A 14,801-nucleotide genomic window follows, 5' to 3' on the forward strand; every position below is an offset into this window, starting at 1 on the left:
GATGAAGGAGCAGCGCTCCGAAAGCTTGTGATTTCAAATAAAGCTGTTGGACTATAACCTGGTGTTGTGCGACTTCTTACATTTATTCACAATATATATTAATGATCTAGACAAGGGAATTAGATGTAATATCTCCAAATTTGCAGGCGACACAAAGCTGGATGGGCGTGTGTGCTGTGAGGAGGATGCCGAGAAACTCCAGGATGATTTGGACAGGTTGGGTGATTGAGCAGAAGCATGGCAGATGCAATATAATGTGGATAAATGTGAGGTTATTCACTTTGGTGTCAAAAACAGGAAGGCAATTATCTGAATGGCAATAGATTGGGAGATGGGGAAGTGCAACGAGACCTGGGTGTCCTTGTGCACCAGTCGCTGAAGGTAAGCATGCAGGTGCAGCAGGCGGTTAAGAAGGCAAATGGTATGTTGGCCTTCGTAGTGAGAGGGTTTGAGTACAGGAACAAGGATGTCTTGCTGCAGTTATACAGGGTCTTGGTGAGACCACACCTTGAGTATTGCGTGCAGTTTTGGTCACCTTGTCTGAGGAAGGATGTTCTTGCCATGGAAGGCGTCCAGCGAAGATTCACCAGGCTGATACCTGGGATGGCAGAAATGACGTATGAGGAGAGATTGGGTCGATTTGACTTGTTCTCGCTGGAGTTTAGAAGAATGAGAGGGGATCTCATTGACACTTATAAAATTCTGGCAGGGCTGCACACACTAGATGCAGGAAGGATGGTCCCGATGGTCGGGGAATCCAGAACCAGGAGTCACAGTCTAAAGATAAGGGGTAGGCCTTTTAGGACAGAAATGAGGAGGAATTTCTTCACCCAGAGAGTGGTGAACCTGTGGAATTCTCTACCACAGAAGGCAGTAGAGGCCAATTCATTAAATATATTCAAGAAAAAGTTGGATATATTTCTTAAGGCTAAAGGGATCAAGGGATATGGGGAGAAAGCACGGACCGAGTACTGAACTTGGATGATCAGCCATGATTGCATTGAATGGCAGAGCAGGCTCAAGGGGCTGAATGGCCTACTCCTGCTCCTATCTTCTATGTTTCTATCTCTTATGTGGGACCTTATCGAAAGCCTTCTGAAAGTCCAAATGCACCACATCCACTGGTTCTCCCTTATCTATTTTACCAGTTACATCCTCAAAAAATTCCAGTAGATTAGTCAAGCACGATTTAACTTTTGTAAATCCATGTTGACTTTGTCCGATCCAATCACTGTTTTCCAAGTGCTCTGCTATTACGTCATTTATAATGGACTCTAGCATTTTCCCCACTACCGGTGTCAGGCTTACCGGCCTGTAATTCCCCGTTTTCTCTCTACCACCTTTTTTGAACAGTGGGGTAACATTAGCTGCCCGCCAATCCATGGGTACTGTTCCAGAGTCTATCGAATTTTGGAAGATGACCAGCAATGCATCTACTATTTCTAGGGCCACTTCCTTAAGTACCCTAGGATGTAGATTATCTTCTATGTTTCTATGTATTCAATCTTTCCTTGCAGCTGAAATTCTCTAGTCCTGGCAACATCCTTGTAAATCTCCCGTCTCGAGCAGTCACATCTTTCCTGCAATGGGGCGAGCAGAACTGCACGCAGCACTCTAGCCGGTGGCCTAACTGGTGTTTTGTACAGTTCAAGCAGAACCTCCCTGCTCTTCCATGATACAGAGAGAGGCACTGCCCCTTTAAATACCTGGGGGGCACCCATTCCCCTTTAAATGGCCAAGCAATTTGTTTATGTTGAAAAGGGGCCGCAATCCCCTTTGACTCACCCCCTCACCCACCACAAATACTCACAAGAGAGAGAGCGAGAGGAGGAAGAATGCTGGTCCTTGTCCCTTTAAAAGTGGCTGCCTACCAAAATGTTCACAGCACCAGGGCTCTTTGTTCTGGATAAAAGTCGAAAAGAGAAAAGGTTCACTTATTTTTAAATGAATGCAGTTGACGAACAGCCTTGCAATAAAGGTAATGCAAAGGAATAAACACTCACAAGCTGGGTTTTTTCCACCTCCTCCTCCCCTTCCCTTTAACAGCTCCTGCAGACAATGAAAGCAGGAAAGCGGCCTGCAGCCCACCGAGGTCCCGCCCTTCCTCCCGCGCCGCTATTGGTTGGAGGACCGTCAGCCCGCCCGGGCCTCCCAGCGTTTTCCGCGCTCCTGATTGGCGGGCGCCTCGCGTCAATCAACCCCCCCCTCCGCTTACGCGCTGACGCCAGCACGCAACGCCCAGGGGTCGGTTGGATCGGCGCACGCCACCGCAAGGTAAAAAAAAGACACCCCACACAAATGAGGAAAAACAATAATAATAATAATCGCAATTTAGAGGGGAGGAGGTTGGGGGAATTAATGAGTGTTTTGAATTTGTTTCGGAAATAAAAAATTTTTGAAAAGCTTCCCAACGGTGCGAGGCGGGCTGCGCATGCGCTCCAGCCAGCCTTTGACTCCCCCACGTGGGCCCGGGGGTTGGACACGCCCACTTGCCTTCCCCTGCACCAATCACAGCGCGGGCAGGCGCAACACGAGGCTGCCAGTGCGCCTGCGCGGGATCTCCGGGGCGCAGACAGAAGGCCGGGGACGTGGCGGAATCAGCGGCCGGGGTAAAGTAATCTGTTGGGGAATCGATTGAAATCGAGGTGAGGCGGAGAGCGAGATTATAAAGTAAAATACGAGAAAAACCAAACCTGAGAGTCGGGCGGGACCTCCGCGGTCGCCGAACGGAGCCAATTGAAACGTGAGGGCTGGCGGCGTGAGCCGGAGCAGTGTGATTCTGACTGACGGGAGCACTGACTAATAGCACGAGGGCGGGCCCGGGTCCTCCAACCAATGGCGGCGCGGCTATAGGGAGCGGGACCTTCCTCCCCGGCGCTGAGGCTGGGGCCCGATTGTGACGTCATCACACGAAGAGACCTGTCAGGTGGATGGAGGCCGGCCCGGGCCTGTGACTGACGGGGGCTCTGACCAATAGGAAGAGGGCTGAGCTGGGAGGACCGAAGTCGGCAGTCTGGTCCTCCAAGCAATGGCGGCGCGGCAAGGGGGCGGGGCCTCCTCTCCAGCTCAGGTGCGCTGGGGCCGATTGTGACGCGCTGTCCCCAGGTGAGAGCAGCTCAGTCAGCACAGAGCTGGGGCTGGAATCTGGGAGAGGGGCCGCAGGCAGCGGGCCTGGCAAAGGGGCACAAGCTTCACAATACAAGCTGCTTTCAAATGCACAATTGTTTCCTCCAGACAGTCTTGGTCACTCTGCAAAAAACACTGTTTAACAATTCATCATAACTCCCCTGCTTTAGGAGAGGCGTAGAGTGCAAAAAGCAAGGAAGTTATGATGAAACTGTGTAAAAGACTGGAGTCAGCTGTGGCTCAGTGGACAGCAGAGTCAGAAGGTTGTGGGTTCAAATCCCGCTCCAGGGACTTGAGCATATAAAGCGAGGCTGACACTCCAGTGCGGTGCTGAGGGAGCGCCGCACTGTCGGAGGGGCAGTGCTGAGGGAGCGCCGCACTGTCGGAGGGGCAGTGCTGAGGGAGCGCCGCACTGTCGGAGGGGCAGTACTGAGGGAGCTCCGCGCTGTTGGAGGGGCAGTTCTGAGGGAGCGCCGCACTGTCAGAGGGACAGTACTGAGGGAGCGCCGCATTGTCGGAGGGGCAGTAATGAAGGAGCGCTGCAGTGTCGGAGGGGCAGAAGTGAGGGAGCGCCGCACTGTCGGAGGAGCAGTAATGAAGGAGCGCTGCAGTGTCGGAGGGGCAGAACTGAGTGAGCACTGCACTGTCGGAGGGGCAGTGCTGCGGGAGAGCTGCAGTGTCGGGGGTGCCGTCCTACGGATGAGACGTTAAACTGAGGCCCCCGTCTGCCCCCTCAGGTGGACGTAAAAGATCCCGTGGTGCTATTTCGAAGAAGTTATCCCCGGTGTTTTGAGCCCAATATTTATCCCTCAATCAACATGACGAAAAAACATTATCTGGTCATTATCACATTGCTGGTTGTGGGAGCTTGCTGTGCACAAATTGGCTGCCGCGTTTCCCACATTACAACAGTGACTACACTTCAAAAATACTTCATTGGCTGTAAAGCGCTTTGGGACGTCCGGTGGTCATGAAAGGTAGTTAAGAAGGCAAATGGTATGCTGGCCTTCATTACAAGAGGATTTGAATACAGGAGTAAAGAAGTCTTACTCCAATTATATCTTCTTCTTCTTCTTAGGCAGTCCCTCGGAACTGAGGATGACTTGCTTCCACATTAAAAATGAGTTCTCAGGTGTAAGGGTAAACCGGGAGAGCTTCTTCTCCCCGAGACGGACCCTCTGATATAAAGGGTCGACTGGATCCATGTTTATCTGTAATTTAAACAGAGGTCTGGTCGTCTTCCGAGCTCTTTCCCCTAGAGGAGAGGGTAGAATGGGGGTCTTTAGTGTTAAATGGTTTCACCTGGGTCCATTGCTTCCATCGCATACCCATCGGTTCCTGTAGACAAACACACGTATCACTTGTCATTAATACAGTACATGGCCCCATCCAACGGGCCCCATTCCCTTTCTTCCGATAACTTGCGTCATTACTTGTTGACCTATTCTGGGCAACTCGTCTGGTTTAAGTCCAGCATTCTGCCTTTCTAGATCTTTAATCTGTTGTTGGTTCCTTACTTTTTTATTTAGTGCTTGCACCTCCTGATTTAGTTGCACTAAGTATCTCCTTAATCTATCTTGCACTGGTCCTGGTTCTCCCGCCCCTCCAGCCAAATCCTCTGGTAGTCTCATAGCTCGTCCTGTCATTAGTTCATAGGGGGTCAGTCCGGTCGTTCGTCCTGGGGTGGACCATGTGTTACACCATGGCATAGCACCATCAGTTGTTGTCTACAACATTCCGGTGCCACCACCTGGTTACGTGAGGCCCATTTCCAAATTCCATCTTGTAATTGCGCGCCAGCTTGTCTCCATTTCTCCTTTTGCTCTTTCCTAGTATTTTCTTGTCGCTCCATTATATTCACTTCCTGTACCCCACTGACTATCATGACCATATTTATTTCATTTTTGAACGCGTCCTCTGGTTGCATTTCTTCCGCAGCTAGTTTTGCGCCTAGATCTGCATACCTATTCCCCATAGGGGCCTGGTCCTGGGATTCATAGAAACATAGAAGATAGGAGCAGGAGTAGGCCATTCGGCCCCTCGAGCCTGCTCCGCCATTCAATGCGATCATGGCTCATCATCCAAATTCAGGACCCGGTCCCTGCCTTCTCCCCATATCCCTTGATACCTTTAGCCTTAAGAAATATATCCAACTCCTTCTTGAATATATTTAATGTATTGGCCTCTACTGCCTTCTGTTGCAGAGAATTCCACAGGTTCACCACTCTCTGGGTGAAGAAATTCCTCCTCATTTCTCTCCTAAATGGCCTACCCCTTATCATTAGACTGTGACCCCTGGTTCTGGACTCCCTGACCATCGGGAACATCCTTCCTGCATCTAGTCTATCCAGTCTTGTCAGAATTTTATAAGTTTCAATATTCAATACTCAAGGTGTGGTCTCACCAAGGCCCTGTACAACTGCAGCAAGACACCCTTGTTCCTGTACTCGAACACTCTCGCTATGAAGGCCAACATACCATTTGCCTTCTCAACCGCCTGCTGCACCTGCATGCTTACCTTCAGCGACTGGTGCAGAAGGACACTCCGGTCTCGTTGCACTTCCCCTTCTCCCAATCTATTGCCATTCAGATAATAATCTGCCTTCCTGTTTTTGCCACCAAAGTGGATAACCTCGCATTTATCCACATTATACTGCATCTGCCATGCTTCTGCCCAATCACCCAACCTGTCCAAATCATACTGGAGTTTCTCGGCATCCTCCTCACAGCACACACGCCCACCCAGCTTTGTGTCGTCTGCAAACTTGGAGATATTACATCTAGTTCCCTCGTCTAGATCATTTATATATATTGTGAATAGCTGGGGTCCTAGGACCGATCCCTGCGGTACCCCACTAGTCACTGCCTGCCGCTCGGAAAAAGAGCCGTTTATTCCAACTCTTGGCTTCCTGTCTGCCAACCAGTTCTTTATCCAAGTCAATACTTTGCCCCCAATCCCATGTGCCTTAACTTTACATGCTAATCTCTTCTGCGTGACCTTATTGAAAGCCTTCTGAAATTCCAAATACACCACATCCACTGGTTCTCCCTTATCTATTCTACCAGTTACATCCTCAAAAAATTCCAGTAGATTAGTCAAGCACGATTTACCTTTTGTAAATCCATGTTGACTTTGTCCGATCCTGTCACTGTTTTCCAAGTGCTCTGCTATTACATCTTTTATAATGGACTCTAGCATTTTCCCCACTACTGATGTCAGGCTTACCGGTCTATAATTTCCCGTTTTCTCTCTACCACCTTTTTTGAATAGTGGGGTAAGATTAGCTACCCTCCAATCCATGGGAACTGTTCCAGAGTCTATCGAATTTTGGAAGATGACCAGCAATTCTGTCCCTCTAGTGCTACTTGTCTCTCCCAGTCCTCTCTTCACCTTGTTTCTCCTCTCTAATGTTTCATCCTGGTGCCCATCCCCCTGTCTAATTAATTTAAACCCTCCCCCACAGCACTAGTTAACCGTCCCATGAGGACATTGGTCCCAGCTCTGTTGAGGTGCAACCCGTCCACCTTGGACAGGTCCCTCCTGCCCCAGAACTGGTCCCTCCTGCCCCAGGAATCTGAAGTCCTGCAATATTTCTCTTTCAGGTACTTATCCAATTCCCTTTTGAAAGCGGTGATTGAATCTGCCTCCACCACCCTTTCAGGCAGTGCATTCCAGATCCTAACCACTCGCTGCGTCAAAAAGTTTTTCCTCATGTCGCCTTTGGTTCTTTTGTCAATCCCCTTAAATCTGTGTCCTCTGGTTCTCGACCCCTCTGCCAATTGGAAGAGTTTCTCTCTATCTACTCTGTCCAGTCCCCTCTTGATTTTGAACACCTCTGTCAAATCTCCTCTCAATCTTCTCTGCTCCAAGGAGAACAACACCAGCTTCTCCAGTCTATCCATGTAACTGAAGTCCCTCATCCCTGGAATCATTCTCGTAAATCTTTTCTGCACCCTCTCTAAGGCCTTCACATCCTTCCTAAAGTGCAGCGCCCAGGATTGGACACAATACTCCAGTTGAGGCCGAACTAGTGTTTTATAAAGGTTCATCATAATTTCACACTTTTGTACTCTATACCTCTATTCATGAAGCCCAGGTTCCCGTAAGCTTTTTTAACTGCTTTCTCAACCTGCCCTGCCACCTTCAATGATTTGTGCACATATACCCCCAGCTCTCTCTGTTCATGCACCCACTTTAGGATTGTACCCTTTAGTTTAGATTTCCTCTCCTCATTCTTTCTACCAAAATGTATCACTTCACATTTTTCTGCATTAAATTTAATCTGTCACATGTCCGCCCATTCCACCAGCCTGTCTATGTCCACTTGAAGTCTATCACTATCCTCCTCACTGTTCACTATACTTCCAAGATCTGTGTCATCTGCAAATTTTGAAATTGTGCCCTGTACACCCACATCCAAGTCTTTAATATATATCAAGAAAAGCCATGGCCCTAGAACCGACCCCTGGGGAACACCACTGTGTACCTTCCTCCAGTCTGAAAAACAACCATTCACCACTACTCTCTGTTTCCTGTCACTTAGCCAATTCCCTATCCATGCAGCCACTGTCCCTTTTACTCCATGGGCTTCAACTTTACTGGTAAGCCTATTATGTGGCACTTTGTCGAACGCCTTTTGGAAATCCATGCACACCACGTCAACCGCATTGCCCTCATCAACCCTCTCTGTTACCTCATCAAAAAACTCCATCAAGTTGGTTAAACACGATTTGCCTTTAACAAATCCGTGCTGGCTTTCCTTAATTAATCCACACTGTTAATTTTGTCCCTGATTTTTGTTTCTAAAAGTTTCCCCACTCCCGAGGTCAAACTGACTGGCCCGTGGTTGCTGGGTTTGTCCTTACACCCTTTTTTGAACAAGGGTGTGACATTTGCAATTCTCCAGTCCTCTGGCACCACCGCAGTTTCTAATGAGGATTTGGAAGGTTATGGCCAGTACCTCCGCAATTTCTTCCTTCACGTCCCTCAGCGTACTAGGATGCTTCCCATCCGGTCCTGGTGACTTATCGACTTTAAGTACAGCCAGCCTTTCTAGTACCTTGTCTTTATCAATTTTATCCCATCCAGTATCTCCTCTACCTCCTCCTTCACTATGTCTATGGCAGCATCTTCTTCCTTGGTGAAGACAGATGCAAAGTACTGATTTAGTACCTCAGCCTTACCCTCTGCCTCCGTGCGTAGGTCTCCTTTTTGGTCTCTAATCGGCCCCACCCCTCCTCTTACTACCCGTTTACTATTTATATGCCTGTAGTAGACTTTTGGATTACCTTTTATGTTAGCTGCCATTCTATTCTCATACCCTCTCTTTGCCCCTCGTATTTTCTTTTTCACTTCTGCTCTGAACTTTCTATATTTAGCCTGATTCTCGGATGTATTCTCGACCTGACATCTGTCATACACGCTCTTTTTCTGCTTCATCTTGCTCTATCTCTTTCATCATCCAGGGAGCTCTGACTTTAGTTGCCCTACATTTCCCCTTAGTGGGAATGTACCTCGACTGTACCCGAATTATTTCCTCTTTAAAGGCAGCCCATTGTTCCTCTACAGTTTTTCCTGCCAATCTTTGATTCCAATTTACCCGGGCCAGATCCATTCTCATCCCACTGAAATTGGCCCACCCCACTGAAAACCGGTTTGAGAGCGCCGCACTCCCGGGGGATTCCTGCACTGCCTTGCCTCCTCAAACCCTGCTGGGCGGCCACCCAGTTACAATTCCCACGAACTCTATGTGGCTGTGGGGTGACCACCTCCTGGAACGTGCGCTCCAGTTAACTCTTAGCCTCCCGTCTGCCCGGCAGTGACTCCAGCCGTTCCCGAAGCTCAGAGACCCTGAGCTCAAGTTCCAGCCACTGGAGGCGCTTCCTGCACATGCGGTTAACCAGGACATGTGAAGCGTCCCGGAGTTCCCGCATGGCACAGGAATTGCAGCCTTCGGTCCCATCGTTTGGCTTAAAATCTGTCTACTTAAGCTATAGATATATCTGATGTTAGGTTAGTGTGCCCTTACCCCTGTTTATTATTCAATCACTGATTGTCCCTTTGCCAGGCCCGCTGCCTGCGGCCCCTCTCCCAGATTCCAGCCCCAGCTCTGTGCTGACTGAGCTGCTCTCACCCGGGGACAGTGCATCAAGAAGGAGTTAGATATATTTCTTAAGGCTAAAGGGATCAAGGAATATGGGGAGAAGGCAGGGACAGGGTACTGAGTTTGGATGATCAGCCATGATCTCATTGAATGGTGGAGCAGACTTGAGGGGGCCGAATGACCTACTCCTGCTCCTATCTTCTATGTTACTGCTAATGAGAGGGAGGAACCGAAAGAAATCAGTATTTGTCGGGAAATGGTGTTAGGGAAATTGACGGGATTGAAGGCCGATAAATTCCCAGGGCCTGATAATCTACATCCTAGGGTACTTAAGGAAGTGGCCCTAGAAATAGTAGATGCATTGCTGATCATCTTCCAAAATTCGATAGACTCTGGAACAGTTCCCATGGATTGGAGGGTACCTAATGTTACCCCACTATTCAAAAAAGGTGGTAGAGAGAAAATGGGGAATTATAGACCGGTAAGCCTGACATCGGTAGTGGGGAAAATGCTAGAGTCCATTAGAAAAGATGTAATAGCAGAGCACTTGGAAAACAGTGACAGGATCGGACAAAGTCAACTTGGATTTACAAAAGGTAAATCGTGCTTGACTAATCTACTGGAATTTTTTGAGGATGTAACTGGTAGAATAGCTAAGGGAGAACCAGTGGATGTGGTGTATTTAGACTTTCAGAAGGCCTTCGATAAGGTCCCGCATAAGAGATTAGAGTGTAAATTTAAGGCACATGGGATTGGGGGCAAGGTATTGACTTGGATAGAGAACTGGTTGGCAGACAGGAAGCAAAGACTTGGAATAAACGGCTCTTTTTCCGAGTGGCAGGCAGTGACTGGTGGGGTACCGCAGGAATCCGTCCTAGGACCCCAGCTATTCACAATATATATAAATGATCTAGACGAGAGAACTAGATGTAATATCTCCAAGTTTGCAGACGACACAAAGCTGGTTGGGCATGTGTGCTGTGAGGAGGATGCCGAGAAACTCCAGTATGATTTGGACAGGTTGGGTAATTGGGCAGAAGCATGGCAGATGCAGAATAATTTGGATAAATGCGAGGTTATCCACTTTGGTGGCAAAAACAGGAAGGCAGATTATTATCTGACCGGCAATAGGTTGGGAGAAGGGGAAGTGCAACGAGACCTGGGTGTCCTTGTGCACCAGTCGCTGAAGGTAAGCATACAGGTGTAGCAGGCGGTTAAGAAGGCAAATGGTTGATACCTGGGATGGCAGGAATGACATATGAGGAGAGAATGGGTCGATTGGGCTTGTACTCACTGGAGTTTAGAAGAATGAGAGGGGATCTCATTGAAACTTATAAAATTCTAACAGGCCTAGACAGACTAGATGCAGGAAGGATGTTACCGATGGTCGGGGAGTCCAGAACCAGGGGTCACAGTCTAAGGATAAGGGGTAAGCCATTTAGGACTGAGATGAGGAGGAATTTCTTCACCCAGAGAGTGGTGAAACTGTGGAATTCTCTACCACAGAAGGCAGTTGAGGCCAAATCATTCAATATTTTCAAGAAGGTGTTCGATATATTTCTTAAGGCTAAAGGGATCAAGCGATATGGGGAGAAGGCAGGGACAGGGTACTGAATTTGGATGATCAGCCATGATCACATTGAATGGCGGAGCAGGCTCGAGGGGCTGAATGACCTACTCCTGCTCCTATCTTCTATGTTTCTATGTTTCCCTCACTGATTGCGGCTCTTCACCAACACCGACTTTACAAAGAAAGCCCCGTGCGGCAGCCTGGAGCTCGGGCCCAGCGCGCAGGCGCGGGGGAGGATGATTGACAGGGGCCCAGGGTGTGTGCTGAGCATGCGCGGTGCAGGCCGGGCGCCTGTGGAGCAGGAGAGGGTGGGGCCATGGGGTGCATGCGCGGGGTCAGCCACAACTCAGTGCGGCGGCCGGAGCGCTTTCTGGAGCGCGGGGGCTTGTGGGGATTGCAGCCGCCATTACTGTTGATCCTTTCAACCAACCTGTGCAGCAGCTGGGGTCTGAAAATCAGCTTCACTGCCCCTGGGCTGGGAAAGGGCGACATGAGACAACATTCTCCCTCTTACCCCTTTCTACACTCCTTTTACAGAGTTTTAGAAGTGGAGCATTTACAGACAGGAGGCTCAGACCAAACATCATGTCAAGATCTGACAGAGTCGCTCTATCTGCACTGTGGGGTTTCTGTGATTCTGTGATTCATCAGGACCTGAATATCATCGGCCTTTGCACATGGAAGGAGAGAGCAGCGATCACAGCGCGGACAAACCGCTCACGTGTTCCATGTGTGGACTCGGATTCAGCCGATCGCCTGACTTGGCAAGACACGTGCACCGTCACACCGGGGAGAAACCGGGTAAAGGTTGGGATGGTTGGAAGGGATTCAGTTCCCCGTCTACGCCAGAAGTTCATTGGCGCAGTCACCCCAAGGACAGTCCGTTCAGCTGCTCCGTGTGTGGGAAGGGATTCACTCGCACATCCCACCTGCTGAGTCACCAGCTTGTTCACACTGATGAGAGACCATTTAAATGTTCTGACTGCGGGAAGAGCTTCAAATACTCCAGGGATCTGAAGGAACACCAGCTTGTTCACACCGATGAGAGACCGTTTACATGTTCCGACTGTGGGAAGAGTTTTAAAAGCTCTAGGGATCTGACCAGACACCAGCGAGTTCACACCGGGGCGAGGCCATTTCCCTGCTCTGTGTGTGGGAAAGGATTCACTGATTCATTTACCTTGCTGAGACACCAGCTTGTTCACACTGATGAGAGAGCCTTTAAATGTTCTGTGTGTCAAAAGAGCTTTAAAAGCTCCGGGGACCTGAAGCAGCACCAGCTTGTTCATACTGATGAGAGACCGTTTACATGTTCTGACTGTGGGAAGAGCTTTACATGCTTCGGTGCTCTGACCAGACACCAGCAAGTTCACACTGATGGGAGAGCCTTTAAATGTTCTGTGTGTCAAAAGAGCTTTAAAAGCTCCAGGGTCCTGAAGCAACACCAGCTTGTTCACACTGATGAGAGACCATTTACATGTTCTGACTGTGGGAAGAGTTTTAAAAGGTCCGGGGCTCTGACCAGACACCAGCAAGTTCACACTGGGGAGAGGCAGTTCACCTGCTCTGTGTGTGGGAAGGGATTCTTGCAGTCCACCAACCTGCTGGCACACCAGCTTGTTCACACTGATGAGAGAGCGTTTATATGTTCTGACTGTGGGAAGAGCTTTAAAAGCTCCAATGACCTGCTGAGACACCAGCGAGTTCACACTGTTCTGTAATGCAGGGCCCTGTAGACAGCTGGGGTGACATGAACGTGGAATGGATGAATGTTTTATAAATTCTTGTACTGCTGTTTAATCTTTCAATCTGTTGTGCTGATGATCCCCTTGATTTAACTGTTAATGTTATTTTTGTTTTTCTCCTTATCACAGGCAATTGCCTATTAAAAGTCAACCATCTCAACCAATAAAACCTGCAACATAACAAAAAAAGTTTAAAGGAAACTTAAATTAAATTAAAATTCTATTTTCGGTGGTGATGATACACGCCAGTCCCTCCGATACCCACCGGTCACGGGAGGCCTCGAGCGCGCCGGTGGACTGTTCATGTTATTACATTGAATGTACAGCACAGAAACAGGCCATTCGGCCCAACTGGTCCATGCCGGGGTTTATGCTCCACACTAGCATCCTCCGACATATCCTCCTATGTTTATCTGGCTTCTCCTTAAATACATCTATGCCATTGGCCTCAACTACTCCCTGTGGTAGCGAGTTCCCCATTCTCACCATTCTCTGGGTAAAAAAGTTTCTCCTGAATTCCCTCCTGGATTTATTGGTGACTTTTATATTTATGGCCCCATAACTATGATGAGATTCTGTTAAGCTGACCAGTATGTTGTTGTACTTTGTCTTTTTCTGATGAATGAAACATTACTGAGCCCCTGTACCCGTGTTATGGGATGAAGTGCCAGACAAGTGAAGGCACAACGTCTGGGTGTGAATCTGATAATAACCTCACGGACCGTATAGGTGTGATAACCAGACGGCTTGTGGTTATAGTCTGGTCACAGATGGACTAAATTCACTGAATTAGCAGGAGTTCAGGAGGCGGTCAACAGACGGGTCCAAACAATCCCATTTCCTGAGCGGTAACCAAGCTTGTGTATAAGAACAGGCCACTTAAGCCGTTGTCAGTTGGAACAGACTCGAGAAGATCGCGCGTGAATCCACTGTACTTCTATTCTCCAGATTGAGGGAATTATCACCCGATCTGTGTTAGGCAGCGCTCTTAATAAAGCCTGGAGAGACAATCTGTGTTCTTGTGAGCTTGATTATCTGGTATCCGAAACCCTGGGACTCCCGATCATTAGAGTCAACCTCAGTGTGTGGAAAGGGATTCCCTGGTGTATCCCACCCGCTGACACACCAGAGTGTCCACAGTGTGACTGCGGTGGGTCGATTCCACTGTTTCCGATGCCTTTAATCACATCCAGGACTGAACCATGTTAATTCAGGCAACTGGGGCTTGTTAATGTTCACAGCCCCCAATAACTGGGCTGGATTTAAAGATTATTCCCTGTTCTCTCAGTACTAGTGAGCAGAGTGAAGCTGATGTTATAGAACCATAGAGCACAGTAGGATGCCTTTCAGCCCATCGTGCTGCTGCTGGCTCTCTGAAAGAGCAATGCAATTAGTCCCACTGCCCTGCTCTTTCTCCACAGCCCTGCAAATTTCTGCCTTTAGTATATATCCAATTCCCTTTTGAAAGTTACTATTGAATCTGCCTCCACCTCCCATTCAGGCAGTGAATTCCAGATCATCACAATTCGCTGTGTAAAAAAAGTCTCCTCATTTCCTCTCTCGATTCTTTTGCCAATGATCTGAAATCTGTGTCCTCTCGTTACCGACCCTCCTGCCAGTGACAACAGCTTCTCCTTGTTTGTTCAATCAAAACCCCTCATAATTTTGAGCACCTCGATCACAGCTCCACTTAACCGTCTCTGCTCCAAGTTATATTGCCATTGTTTTGTGAATTGTTGCTGTGATCGAGGTGCTGGATGTCCGTGCCTGGGGAATGGGACATTCTATCCTCGTGAGCACCGAGTGTCAGCATCCAGCAATCTCTGGTCAGGGACTGTCTTTTTAAACTGCCTCACCTGAGTTTTTTGACTCCCTGATTTCATTATTAAACATTTCAGAGTTTTTGCAGAGTGACCAAGGCTGACAGATAAATGTGAGGTATTACATTTTGGTAGGAAGAATGGGGAGGTCACTTATCACTTGGAGGGTGCGAGTCTAGGTGGGGTAGAGGAACAAAGGTACTCGGAGTACAAATACACAAATTACTAAAAGTTGCGACACAGGTTAGCAAGGCCATAAAAAAAAGCAAACCAAGCACTAGGGTTTATTTCTAGAGGGATAGAATTGAAAAGTAGTGAAGTTATGCTAAACCTGTATCGAACCTTGGTTAGACCACACTTAGAGTACTGCGTACAGTTCTGGTCGCCATATTATAAAAAGGATATAGAGGCACTGGAGAGGGTGCAGAGAAGATTT

The 14,801-nt window shown here is 48.4% G+C and overlaps 1 protein-coding gene across 1 annotated transcript; it reads left to right on the plus strand.

Moving 5' to 3' along the window:
• The first annotated feature begins 2,505 nt into the window (after positions 1-2,505).
• On the plus strand, positions 2,506-12,812 carry LOC147081966 (uncharacterized). The gene is made up of 2 exons (XM_085980567.1): positions 2,506-2,645; positions 11,338-12,812. Exon 2 carries the CDS (start codon positions 11,478-11,480, stop codon positions 12,519-12,521), a length of 1,044 nt encoding a protein of 347 aa, XP_085836693.1. The 5' UTR covers positions 2,506-2,645; positions 11,338-11,477; the 3' UTR covers positions 12,522-12,812.
• The last annotated feature ends 1,989 nt before the right edge of the window (positions 12,813-14,801 follow it).

Source organism: Somniosus microcephalus, unplaced genomic scaffold (genome assembly GCF_052327205.1).
Source record: "Somniosus microcephalus isolate GS21.2 unplaced genomic scaffold, FLI_Smic_1.0 scaffold265, whole genome shotgun sequence".
Taxonomy (NCBI): Eukaryota; Metazoa; Chordata; class Chondrichthyes; order Squaliformes; family Somniosidae; genus Somniosus; species Somniosus microcephalus.

Coding starts and splice junctions, on each gene's coding strand:
- LOC147081966 (XM_085980567.1), top strand. CDS start 11,478: ATGGAAGGAGAGAGCAGCGATCACAGCGCGGACAAACCGCTCACGTGT.